We start from the raw sequence: 12,890 nt of genomic DNA on the forward strand, positions 1-12,890 counted from the left end.
TGACCCAAGCCATATTTAAGTTCTAATTAAAATGTTTTGATTAGTTCACGTCAACTGTGACCGTGTAAATGGTGGGGCATTTGGTGACGTCACGCTATCAGCAGGGCTATGAAGTAAGCATTGCATTTGGAGGAGGAGGTGGAAGTTGTTGTTTAAATAAAAAAAGAATCAAAGATGGTCAATCGTTTCTTTAAAGCTTGTGAGAAAGAGCAAGAGTGAGTGCGAGAGAGGTAGACACACAAAGATTCAAGAAGAACATTGAACCACAAAGCAGACAGAGAGGGTGGTTAGCCCAAGAAAGGAATACTCCACATTCTTGGTCTTACTCTATATTTTTTTTTTTTTTTTTTTTTTTTTTTTTTTTTGTCTCCCAGCTCGAGAAGATAATGCCTCTGATGGCTCTCTCATTGCCACCACATCTCCATCTTCCACAGCAGGGAAACTTAGTGAAATCTTCAACGACGTTCTGACCACTCGCCCGCTACTGAACAAAACGCATAACTTTCTGAGAGGCCTAGAATTTAACAAGCACTATCTCCAAAAGAGAGAGTTTATTAAATGGAAAGGTAACTGCAACTCAACCTTAGCTGCACTTTTGAGATATCACCTCATGTCAAGGGATAAGTCTAAAGGCAATAACAAAAACATAAGTCATTGCGTGCTAAAGATGAGTGACCGGATCGGCTGAAAATATGAATCTGTTCATATATGTTGCCTTTGTGCCTGGAGAACCAGTCACTCTGGGACCACATCTCTGGAATGAGGGCAAGAGTATGAGGTTGACTCCGGTGTACCTCCAAGCTCCTTGTAGGCCCTGGCTCCCACCTGTGCAACTGTGCTGGCCATTGTATTCTCAGCCCTGCTGGTCATGACCAATCCTGCTGCTGCTGCTGTTGCTGTTGTCAACTAGATTCCGATATCACCCACAGTGTGCTAGGTGTTTTCTTAATGTACCACATGAGAGAGGCCCTTTCTCAAAGAGCTCACATCCTAAGAAAACCAGTAACACTTAAAGTGTGGGAGGAGAGAGAGAGAAAACATACAAAAACAGTATCAATGAGCATTCTCAGCTGCAATATTTGTGACTATTTATGAAAGCAGCCTAGTAGAGGAGGGAGTTGCAGGAGGAGAGCATAGTAGTCTTACAGATTAGTTTAGGGAAGGAGTTATGGTATGAAGGAAACATGCAGTTAGTTGTGGGAAGAGTGAACAATTGACCAGGTGATTGCAACCTCTTTTGGCTGCTTCAGGGAAGCTAAGAAAAGGCCATGTCCAAGAGTCCATCTTTAGAAAAGAGGCAGGAAAGGTCACCTGCTTGGACAGAAATGAGATGAGGGTGGGTGATTTCTAGGCTAAGTGTGAATTTAGTTTTATTTTAAAGTTTTCTTCAGGTAAGTTCTGCCTGAAACCTCAGGCCTTGGTTTAGCATGACTACTTCTTGCCAGCCTGCTGGTGGTGACAGTGGTAGGAGAGGAAAGTAGAGACTGGAAGAAAAGAAAATGGTCTCTTTTTTGCTGTGGTAAATTTGTGAAATGAGGGTAAGGAATTTCACACAGTGACATAGTTAATGACTCCAGCTGACTGCCTTAAGAGAGTCTCATGGAAAGGATTTTGTCAGCCTCTTTTTGAATTTGAAACTCTGAGGGAACTCTTCCAGTGAACTGCTTACTTTCGTTTAGATTTTTAATGAAGAATAAATACAGGACTCTTTCAGCACAGATGGGGGTTTGAGTGGAATGAATAATACACATCTAACCAAAAGAAATCAAAATTTAAACCTCTCTTGTTTATGCTGTGTGATTCAGCAAGTGACTTTCTCCCATTAGTTCAGGATTGTGAACTCCTAGCAGCCAGAAATGTTACATTTGTTTACAGACCTCTTTGCAAATTTTAGCAGTGGGAGATGGAAACATAAGTTATTACTTCAAGATGCTGTCAAGAATTCAAAAATTTGGAGCATCTTACAATTATAATAAATACTTTAAATCAACAGTATAGTATGACTTTATGGCAGGCCAGTTAGAAGAAATAAAATTATATAAAACAGCTGCGTGATCTGTTAACTCTTGTTTCTGACTACAAACTGGTCAGGACCCCAGAGTTCTATTTCTGGCTTTACCATACACTCATTTTGTGACTAATTTTTTCATTTAACCCAGCAACTCTAGGCAAAACATTTAGGATCATATTCTTACTCCTAAGGAGTAAGAAAGTGGGATTTAACACCAGGAAATACTACTGGACTTAGAATGGGGAAGCCAAATGGGCTGCAGCTGGAGTGATGTGTTACCTCAATGTATGAGGATTTGGGCCTTAAAAACATAAACAACCTCTGCATGCTTGAGTTTCCCCATCTGTAAAATCCATCTAGGAGTATTTGCTTGGTTTTTAGCGATATCGAGGCTTAATTAATTTTTTGTAAGTACTATAAGATCCCTGGAGAAGAGACAGTACACATTTGAACGATGATATTTGGTTGGTGTTAGAAACATAAGAATGCAAGAAAAAGTAAATTGAAAACATTTGGATTTGAGCATTGCACATTCTAATTTTCAAGCATAAGGGTCCCTTGTTCTGAGATTGCAAAAGCCAAACATTCAAAAGACATTTTCTCCCATGTGATGTACAGAAACAGAGAAGGAGGAAGCAAGTAAAACAGGAGAAAACCCCTCTAGATGCGAGGTTATGATGTGAAGAAAAGCATAAAATGAAACCAGTTGAGGGGTCAGCTACGAAGGAAGCTATTATGGCAAAGCATGTTACAGCACTATTAAAATAACTGCAGAATACCTCCTGGGGCTCTCCCCAGTTTTCACACTGCCCTACCACTTAATACTCTGCTCTCTCTTTGTTTTCTTATTCTTAGAAAATAGTCCATTTTTCCTAGTGATGCACTGATTAAAACACCATTATCTTTCAGACACCATGCTGGACTCATCCCCTCACAAACTGACTCCACAGGAGAAACATCTCTGCCTAATAGATGTTGGCTATTTCGCTAACACTAGTTGCACACCGATTCTTAAGCCAGAGAGGAATGTGGATATCATCATCTCACTTGATTACTCGATGGGTAATTTTTTCCAGGTCAGACGATTCAAATTCATGATTGCTTCTAGCACGGAGGGCAACCCTTCCCAGAAGGCTTGCCTGCTCTTTTGATTTTAACAGCACAGTTATAAGAGAATTTGGACTCAGTAGTCCAAATTCCACCATCAGGGTGATACAAATCAGGAGTAACTCCTGATGTCAGGAAATTAATACCCAGGTAGGTATTAATTGTAGTAGCCATTGTAAACAGTTGCTGAATTGGGGCCAATATTTTCTGCCGCCAAAGCAAACAGTGGTTAGTTAATCTCCAGGAGAATACAGGTAGAACCTCTCCTCCAGTCCAGCACCTCAGGATCTGTCAGGTGCTGAACCAGAGACTATGCTGAATCATGGGAGGTCAATACTGTGTAGCACCATTACCAACACTTCCAGTCCTTTTTGGGCTCTTAGAAGACAGCTGGATTAAAGTACAGCTAAATAACTGCACAGAACATTGACTGCCAGGACTGGTGGCTGGAAACAAACTTTATGGGCGATGAGAATCTTGGCCACATTCATAAGTGGTTTCCAGCTAACTAAAATCATGCTAGATTATGGATGTTGCTGGACGAAAGGTTCAGCCTATACAACGTTGTTTTAACCACCTAGAGGCTCCCATTATTTTTCCTGTTCTGGGAGTGAACAATAGCTGGAATTGCCCAAAACACCAGTAAAATGCATAGAAAAGGTATGATGTTCGGACAAAGCCTATCACCCATTTACAACAAGATCCTCAAGGGCTGTGAAGAGAATTGCCCCTTTTTCCTTCCATTTTGACAGTGAGTGGCACCGTGTGTAGGGCACAGTCATTTCCGTGTTGGATTAATGCACAGTGAACTGCTTAGTATTTTACACACACACAGAGAGAGAGAGACAGACAGACAGACAACTGGAAAATTCAGTCAGTCTAGACCAAAGAAGCTTGGATACTTAGTATTCCTTGCAAGGAATGTATTAAATCTTTGCTCCACAGGCTATGCTAGGTTCTAATTCATATCTGGGTGCAATTAACATTGATTTCAATGCTGCATATAGATTGTCTTGTGTTTGCTTAGGGACATCCACCCTGACCTTGGGTTTTAACCCAGCAACAGAGATCACCTAGAGACAACTACATCTAGGTTGGAGGCAGTGTATTTTCAGTGCAGGGCAGGGGGGAAAGTTTTCCTTGATTCTGGTTGGTCTCAGGATTGGCTGAAAGGGACTTCAGATTACCCAGGACCTTTCTCAGGAGGTTGTCTGAGGGAATTTGTGGCTGGGGGGAGAATTACCATCCATTTGCTCACCTTGGATTGTGGTATGAAGAGTGCTGTTTTACTGAGTATTTTAAAGACACCGAGAAGCAAATGGACAGGGGCATTCTACTCATGAGATAGATAAAGTATAAAATACATAAGGGGAACATGCCAGTGCTTGAATCTCTCCAGCTACTGTAACCATCCCCCCACCCCATGGATGGATGGTTGGATGTGCTCGAAACAAAACTTCGGCATTGAACAACCCTCTCTTTATAACGGACTGAACAAAAGCATTGGCTCAACTGTTTCCATACTTAGAAAATTTACTACATCCTGTGTCTAATAGAGAATAATTGTAATTGCCTTTTCTACCTGGCCACAAGCCCCCTTTATTATTCTGTATAAGGTTTGTGTGCTAAGTATGAGTGGGATTTTCAAAACACTCAGAGTTGGCCTAATTCTTCCCCTGCTAAAATTGCCACTGGCTTCTCTGGCAACAGTGATAGACTGGGACTGAAAACTGCCACCCTCTGAGCTTTAATACCCCAGAGGCTTTGCATCAGGTGGCCATATAGGCTATTTGTGTCATTCTGTATTGTGCCTCGTGCAGTTTCAGAGTAATTTAATGTGAATTATTACAGGAAAGCCTGAGTCTAGTGTCTTTTGTGGGGGGTTCTAATGCGGTCTCCTTCTGTGTCAAACCAGCAATTGGAGCTCACATCCAGATACTGTAAAACGCTAGGAATCCCATTCCCTACAATTAAGCTGAGTGAGGAAGACAAGAAGAATCCCAAAGAATGTTACGTGTTCTCAGAGGCAGAGGACCCCAGCGCTCCCATAGTGCTCCACTTCCCCTTGGTGAACAATACGTTCAAGGACTACAAGGAACCTGGTAAGTTTGTCGTCAACAGAAGAAAATCATTTTACTACACTGTATGTGGTCAGCCTTCCCACATCTGATCTTCCCATTTGTTCTGTATTGAGGCCCCATTTTTTGACTTCACTCTTAAAGTCATTTAACATATCACAGTAAAAGGCTTGACAGAGCCAAGTTCAAGCAGACTAGTGAATGGTGATCAGTGGCTTTTAAGTTGCATCTGAGGAGCAGGGGGCGAGGGAAGGGTAAGAGAATTTTGTGTTGACTTAAGTACAATTCTTCCTAGATTGTGCGGGAAGAATATGTTAGAAACAGGTTCATCTGTCCTGGGCCAGCTCTGCTCTCATCCTGCCACTCCCAGGGCCTGATAGAAGGCTAGCACCATTCATAACACTGCTCAGTCACTCCACCAAGACTGTGCTTAAATCTCTCCAGGTGTTTAGACTGTCTCCTCAGGAGGAGCCTTTAAATGGAGGCCTTAAGCACATTAAAACTACAAGGATTCAGCTGTAGGACACCCTGAGAAAATGAACAGGCAATGGTCTATCTGTGGCTCTGCAGACATTCCAGTTGTAAACGCTCAGCACTTTCAAACTAATGAGTTGATTTTATTCAAATTTGGAACAACTTGCCTTTCACAGGGAGGATGCTGAAGCCAGCCAGGCTTGAAGTTTCTCCCTGCAGCCTCTGTGAGCTATCAGAGTGCAACATTTCAAATCAGACCTGAAGCAACCTGGTTTTCTTAGATGAATCTGCAGAGAAAAATACTCCAACAGTTAAATGGATGCTGTTCAAACTCTGCAGAAAAATTAATTTGCTCTGGGCCAACTGCATGGAAAACTTCTCCCAGACAGAATGTTGGAGAAAGTTATAAGCAACTAAAGTGGCTTAGAAAAATTTCTTCAGACTTACGGTCCCATTTACCATGGAAGACTCATGTTAGTGTTAACTCCAGGCTAAACACCGTGACTAAATATGGTTTAGAAACTTTACAAATTAGTAATCAACAGATTAGAAAGAAATTTGGAGCCACTCCATAGGGACAGAGAGCTTCACAATCAGATAAAGCTGTGGAACACAGCATCGCAGGTCAAACAGCAGCTTTCGCAGTTCACTTAATGAAAAACAGCTGAGAGCATGTGGAAGGAATGCTGGAGTTTAGCTACTCTGTACCCTGGGCCCAACCTATGAGTGATGAGTCATACTGGTTTGCCTCCAAAGGGCAATTTATTCCTAGATCTGAGCTTCAAGGTGACAGGTTAATTCTTAAAGAGTGCACTTGGGGAATGGGAGACCTAGTCCTTGCAACTTCAAAAGGTGGCTATTTTAATTTCTGGCTGAGGGGGAGACGTGCCAGAGAGCTTTAAATTTAATCAGTTGATTTTGACTAAGGGGCCAGTGTGGACAAGTTGGCTCTTTAAAATGAAAATCCTGTGTTTGCATGCACGAAACAAGCAGTAACACCTGCAGGGTACAGGGTTGGCATAAAAAAGTCTAGAGTACAAAATGAGCCATTTGAGGCAAAACTCTTAGCACAGCCTGAGAAGTTTTACACAGTAATATTCAATAGTAACAGAGAGTAAGCCGTGCTAGTCTGTACACTATCAAAACAAAAAGCTGTCAAGTAGCACTTTAAAGACTAGCAAAATAGTTTATTAGGTGAGCTTTCGTGGGACAGACCCACTTCTTCAGACCATAGCCAGACCAGAACAGACTCAATATTTAAGATACAGAGAACCACAAACAGTAAGCAGGGAGGACAAATCAGAAAAAGATAATCAAGGTGAGCAAATCAGAGACCACTCCACTCTCTGATTTGCTCACCTTGATTATCTTTTTCTGATTTGTCCTCCTTGCTTACTGTTTTTGGTTCTCTGTGTCTTAAATATTGAGTCTGTTCTGGTCTGGCTATGGTCTGAAGAAGTGGGTCTGTCCCACGAAAGCTCACCTAATAAACTATTTTGCTAGTCTTTAAAGTGCTACAGTAATATTCAGTTTCTCTTGCCTGGAAAGCAAACACACAGGAGAAACCAGCAATCCAAGTTACAATGAACGACAGAAGCCAACTGACTTCTCATGAATGCAGTGTAGGTGTCAGTTTGACATGGCTCCAGTAGGTACTACAGATGACATCTCAAATATGGTATGGTTTTAGAGCCCTGGCAGAGGTTGTACAAAATTAGTTTATTCCCAGCCGCTGGCCTCAATGCTGGTGATTTATTCATTTCTGCCTCCTGTGGCAATGCATTCCAGGCTTCAAATAAATGTGATACTCGGAGACGCTGGAAGGGTGAATCCAAACTCAGCAGTCTAAATATTTGATTTCTGTAGTCTCTGGATGCAGTATACAGGACTGCCTGACAGCAAGTCCTTAGTAGAAAGTAAAATTAACCAGGAGCAGTGGAATGCTGACTGCTAGCACATTTGGGTGATGGTGGTAAGATAGCAAAGAGCTGGAGGACTGTAGCTTGCTAGGCAATGAATTCCCACCCACAGCTGATTTCTTCTTTTCTGTCTCCTGTGGCATCGCGTGGCTTTACCTGCTGGCAGGCACTTAATACTCAAGCCAGTAGTGATCAAAATAGGCCTAATTGTGCACTCTGTGTGATGTTAAGCCAGACCACTGAAGTTAATGGAATTGCTTTGTATTTATGCAGCATAGCTGGGGGGTGGGGAAGGGAGGGAGAACATTGACCCCTCTGACCTTTGATGTATTTTTGTTGGTCTCTGCTTTTGAAATTTGTTTGTCATTCAGCAGGTTTAAAGTTAGCATTTCAAATGCAGCTGGATTATACTTAAATTCATCAGGAAACTTCAGTCTCCCATGGAGGTCTGCGGGATATCTGGAGAGTTAGATTCCCCTTTTGAGCAATCAGACTGCTCCATCTATACTAGCCTTTATGTAATGAGCAGGAGAACTTAGCAAATGAGCTTCACCACTGTTGCTAATGAGAATGTTATGTGCACCAGACACATATTTTACTGTCTTTGATATGTGAGAGTCAGCTCACAATGGTGGCTTTTCCCTTCCTTTGCAGGGGTGAAGCGCAGCCCTTCAGAGAGGAAGGACGGTGATGTAAATTTGACCAATGATAGGTCACCTTATTATTTTACAAAACTGAGGTACTCTGCAGAAGACTTTGACAAACTGGTGAAGCTGGGTAGCTACACTATCTGCAATAACAAAGACCTGATTCTCCAGACCATCCAGTGGGCTATGACACGGAGGAGATTGAGCATGAGGGGATGTTTCCCCACCTGTCCTGAAGTTGAATCTGCATAAACCGGATTTCTGCCACCTCTGCCAGCTGTAGGTTACCCTGGTGTGCCAGTGTTCCAGGGGCAGTGCTGGTGCTTACATTGTATGAAGTGACACTGTACCTGTATAGTTCTTTTCATATCTTCTTAGTGACAAAAAGCTTGATTAAAAATTCACTTGTTGCAGCCATACCAACCTCAGATTGTGTTCCTGTCCCCTATGAGAGTAGGGCTTGGGAAGTGAGTACTAGGAGATGCTGCAGGAACTAGTCATGGGAGGGCGGTGTATTACACTCTTTGCTCAGTACTGGCCCAGTGCCGCCTACCTTGCCCCTGGTGCTGAGGGCAACAGTGATGGAGGGGCTGAGTTTGGGATGATACATTAGGAAGAAAAGAACTGAGGCCTTGTGGTCAGCGGTGGCCTGATTCGCAGAGGTTCGGCTTACCTGAATTCCCACTGAAGTTAACAGGATCGGTGTGGGCTCAGCACCTGCCCATCAGGCTGTACAAGAATCAAAGAAATTGGAGTAGCATGGCCAAAATTCTAAGGGGAGCACTACGAGTGATAGACATAATTCTATCTACATGCCTCTTGTGGTTAAGTTATTCCTTTCCCCTCAAACAAATGGACATAGTAACACTGTCACATTCTACCATTCCAGGTCTGGTGAATGACATACATTTTTATTAAAATGATTGTTGAGAGCCTGCTGGTAGAAACATAAACAGTTTTGGGTGAGGCTTTTATTTAGATTGTTATGGGCTAAATTCAGCTCTGTAATAAGTGGTGGTAATGGCTGCTTGTCTTCATAAAAGGGCCTCTGACATAAAATGAGATGTTGCCAGGGCAAAGTTAATCTAGAACTGAGTGAACAGTTTTACCCAGGAACTGTATCCTTTATAAAACCGTTACCTACAGCATCATATGCAAACTGTTTTAATAGGGGGGCTTGACCCCTATGTAAATACTTCACACCCCTTTTGGCTGAAGGGTGGGGAACCTTACATGATTTAGTCTGGTATTCATTAACATGCTGTAGAATGAATGTGAGTTGGACTGAGGGGAACCAGCTCTTGTAACCTTTCTGCACATTTAAACAAAAAGGCTGTTGAACTGGACAAAAATTAAAAGCCAGCACTTCAGCTGATGCAATTCAGCAGTGATACAGATGTCAAAGGCATTATAGTAATTTGGGATTTAGTTCATGCCCTGTAACCTTTTTCCATGTGTATTCATCATTGGGGTAGGGGTGGGGGTGTGTGCTTATGTGTTGTAAATGCACTACAGCTATGGACTTACTTGCAGTACAAAAATTAACTCAATAAGCTAAAATAGTGACAGCAGCTGCTGCTTATTGACTGTATATGGCATAAGATACTTTAGCTAGCCCCTTGAGCTGTCATCCAGGCTCACAGTATACTACAAGTCAAGTCATTGAGGCATTAGGGCTTAAGCACTTCTTTGCTAGAGGCAATACCACTACTCTACCTCTACATGCCTAAACACCTATTCTGCGCCCTCACCTCCCTGGTAAAAGTGAGTGAGTGTGGGAAAGAGTGAGCAGCAGCAGAACCATCCAGAGGGAAGAGACAGGGCAAGGCTCTGCGGGGGGGGGGGGGGGGGGGGGGGGGGGGGGGGGGGGGGGGGGGTGAGAGAGAGAGAGAGATTTGTGCCATTAGCAAATTGGCACCACTGGTATCCAAGCAAGTTCCCCAACTCACAGTGTATTTCAGAAACAGCCATAACACTTGTAACTTCATACATGCTTATGTGTAGGTACAGTAATGGCTTTTAGCAGATTATCATGTTTCCCTGGGTACCTTACATGTCATGCTTTATGTGGCATAGCACTGTCATCCATCACCAGTGAGTGTTACTCGATGCTCCCCTATGCTGACAGTTTCACATTATGTATTTGCAGAGAGACTAGGGAAAAAAAATAGCACCCTGGCTGCACTTGTGTTGGAGCCCTTACACCGCCCCCAGCCTGCCCTCCCACCCATATTCCCAGGGCTCCCTGCCCTAACTGGTCCCTTGTGTGGCCTCAGCCTCTTGTCCAGTGCTTGCTGGGTAGTTGCCTACGTCACCCAATTGAAGTGCAGGAGTGTGGACAACATTGTCAAAGGTATGTGCCCCCATTGTTCAGGTAAACAAGGCTCACTGGGTGTATGCACAAATGCATGGCCCAGTGCAAGATGAATCCAGGCCATCAGAGTTAAAGGTTGTGACAAGCTCCTCCCACCCACAGCAATGACTGGACAGGAAGCTGCAAGGACTAGTGAGAGCTTTTGTTTTTGTGCCTCTCCCTCTTATTCCCAGCCAATTGCCATACTTTTTATTTTACACTATTGCATGGGACTAAATGTTGGTTCTCATCTGCAGTAAAAATACAATGGCCTAGAAGAAAACTTCAGACATTGAAGTGCATTTTTGTGTTTTGCTACTTAGACAGGCTATTAGCAACGGTCCCTCTAAGCTTTTCCAGCCCTGTGCGCATTCTTTATTTGCACCAAGGCATGGGCATCTGGGCATCACCAGTTAAAAAAAAAAAAAACAAAAAAAAAACCTTTGCAGTGGGTGCCCAGCTAATTAGCTGGGCAGCATTTAAAGCTCTCCTGAGAAGCCGAACAAGCACACACATTACAGGGAACACTAGTTAGTAGCTGAAGTATTTATCTGATTTTAAGGAATGAAATTCTGCATGAGAAGTGGCACTGGCATGAAAGCAAAGTGAAAAAATAATCTACTGCTTCTTAAGAATTCAGACAAATAAAAGACGCCATCGTGTTACTACTGGGTGACTTTATTTAACCAGGAGGAGGAAAAATATTTTGCTTACACATTTATAGTAGCAACTGAACCAGACGTTCAAAATGAATCAATTAAAAAAAATCCCAGGTTACTTTAGAACACAGTTTGCAGTTGAAAGGAAGATGGAATTTCCATACATACTGTTTGGTCCTGTATTTAAATTAAAAAGAATCCCTTGGGTTTGGGCACTGATAAGTGGCAGCTTATAGCTGCAGTAATGATTTGCCAAGTGACATTCAACCAGCCACAGAAATTGCCATCTAAACACTGTTCCTGATTTTTTTAACTCTTACTGTCTAGCACAATTTTTAGGGAGGTCATTTGTTTTAGTGCCACAGTTAACATGCCATTCAAATCTGGTGCCCTACTCCCTTTTCTTGTTGAAATTATTTGCCTAGTAAAGAAAAACTCCTGAAATTGAGAGCTCAGCAAGAGTGGTAGACAATGACTTGAATGCCACGCCCTTTTGAATGAATTGTTTTGGCAGTAGATGCGAAGCTCTGCAAGACCCTACCCACACCTGAAATATTAGTGGGAAATAGTCCTTCCTCCTCTTCTGTAGTGACAGCTATACGCCTTGCAGCAGTCATGTTTGTCACTTCATTAACTGATTCCATGTTCTTACCTTCTGTATTGTGATGCCACCAAGTGCCACTCTAATGGCGAGCTGTATGCATTTAAGGTGTCATAACCATGCACGCTGATGTCAAAGGCAACTTTCTTTAAATAAGACACTGGGTGCTTAAATAGTGGTGGTTCTATGGAGCTTTGGGCTCAAACTAAGTGGCTCTGAATTCAGTTGTATTTCAGCTTGGTCCCCAGCAAGTATTTGCTGTATTTGATACAATTTGCTATGATGGATGGGGAGAAGCAGCCAGACATTAGCCAGCACTATGATTTCTCTACATTTTGTCAGCATCAAAATTATCCCAATTAAACAGCCTTCAACGAGCCTCGTAGAACCAGGTACATGTATCCACTCAAGTTCAATTTGTTAAAACAGTGACAGTTCTAATTTTTTTTTTTTGCCACGTGCTGTGTCTGTTCCCAATGCCTGAGCATTCCCTTCTCCCACATACATTTCACGTGCTTACTGTCCATCTGGACTCCAAGGCAATAAGGTGTGTGCTGGAGACGAGGTCATCTCATCTGGAAAACTGAAGAGCGTGAGCACTCTTGTGCCACTCTTACTTTTTGGTAAAAAACTTTTGAAAGACATTCTTAGCTTTCTCTTTCTTGCCCTCAGTCACTAGCTCTTCCTTCATCTGGGTCAGTGGCTTCACTAAGCTCTTGGTCTGTACACTCTGATCCTCAGCCTTGGTGCCTGAAAAGAACAAGGAATGTAGTCATTGTCTTATGATGGACGACACCGGAATCTGGATTCATCCTCAGACGTGTGTGTGTCAAGGAGCTTCTGGCTAGGTCACCCTATAAAACAGGCCAATCCTAGCCATTTCATAGCATTATTAGCCACACATTAATTCACAACTGCCATAGGCCTCCTTCCCTGCCATTGATTGGTAGAAGAAATGGTGATGTAATTTTGAACTCCAGAGGGCTGATAAGCCCCTTCAGTGGACAGTTATAGGAGCAGAAAATGATGCTAGCTTGATAC

At 42.7% G+C, this 12,890-nt stretch overlaps 2 protein-coding genes across 2 annotated transcripts in view; one reads left to right on the forward strand and one right to left on the reverse strand.

The window, feature by feature from the left end:
• LOC142014465 (cytosolic phospholipase A2 beta-like) overlaps positions 1-8,723 on the forward strand; it is a 64,163-nt gene extending 55,440 nt beyond the window's left edge. The window contains exons 17-20 of the mRNA XM_074997055.1: positions 375-566; positions 2,921-3,087; positions 5,034-5,220; positions 8,244-8,723. Of these exons, the coding sequence (XP_074853156.1) occupies positions 375-566; positions 2,921-3,087; positions 5,034-5,220; positions 8,244-8,488 (791 nt within the window). The 3' untranslated portion in view covers positions 8,489-8,723. The remainder of the gene's footprint in view (positions 1-374; positions 567-2,920; positions 3,088-5,033; positions 5,221-8,243) is intronic.
• Positions 8,724-11,263: 2,540 nt separating this feature from the next.
• Positions 11,264-12,890, reverse strand: part of SPTBN5 (spectrin beta, non-erythrocytic 5) — a 153,780-nt gene continuing 152,153 nt past the window's right edge. The window contains exon 68 of the mRNA XM_074997660.1: positions 11,264-12,599. Coding sequence (XP_074853761.1) covers positions 12,463-12,599 — 137 coding nt within the window. The 3' untranslated portion in view covers positions 11,264-12,462. The remainder of the gene's footprint in view (positions 12,600-12,890) is intronic.

This window comes from Carettochelys insculpta, chromosome 6 (genome assembly GCF_033958435.1).
Source record: "Carettochelys insculpta isolate YL-2023 chromosome 6, ASM3395843v1, whole genome shotgun sequence".
NCBI classification, from domain to species: domain Eukaryota; kingdom Metazoa; phylum Chordata; order Testudines; family Carettochelyidae; genus Carettochelys; species Carettochelys insculpta.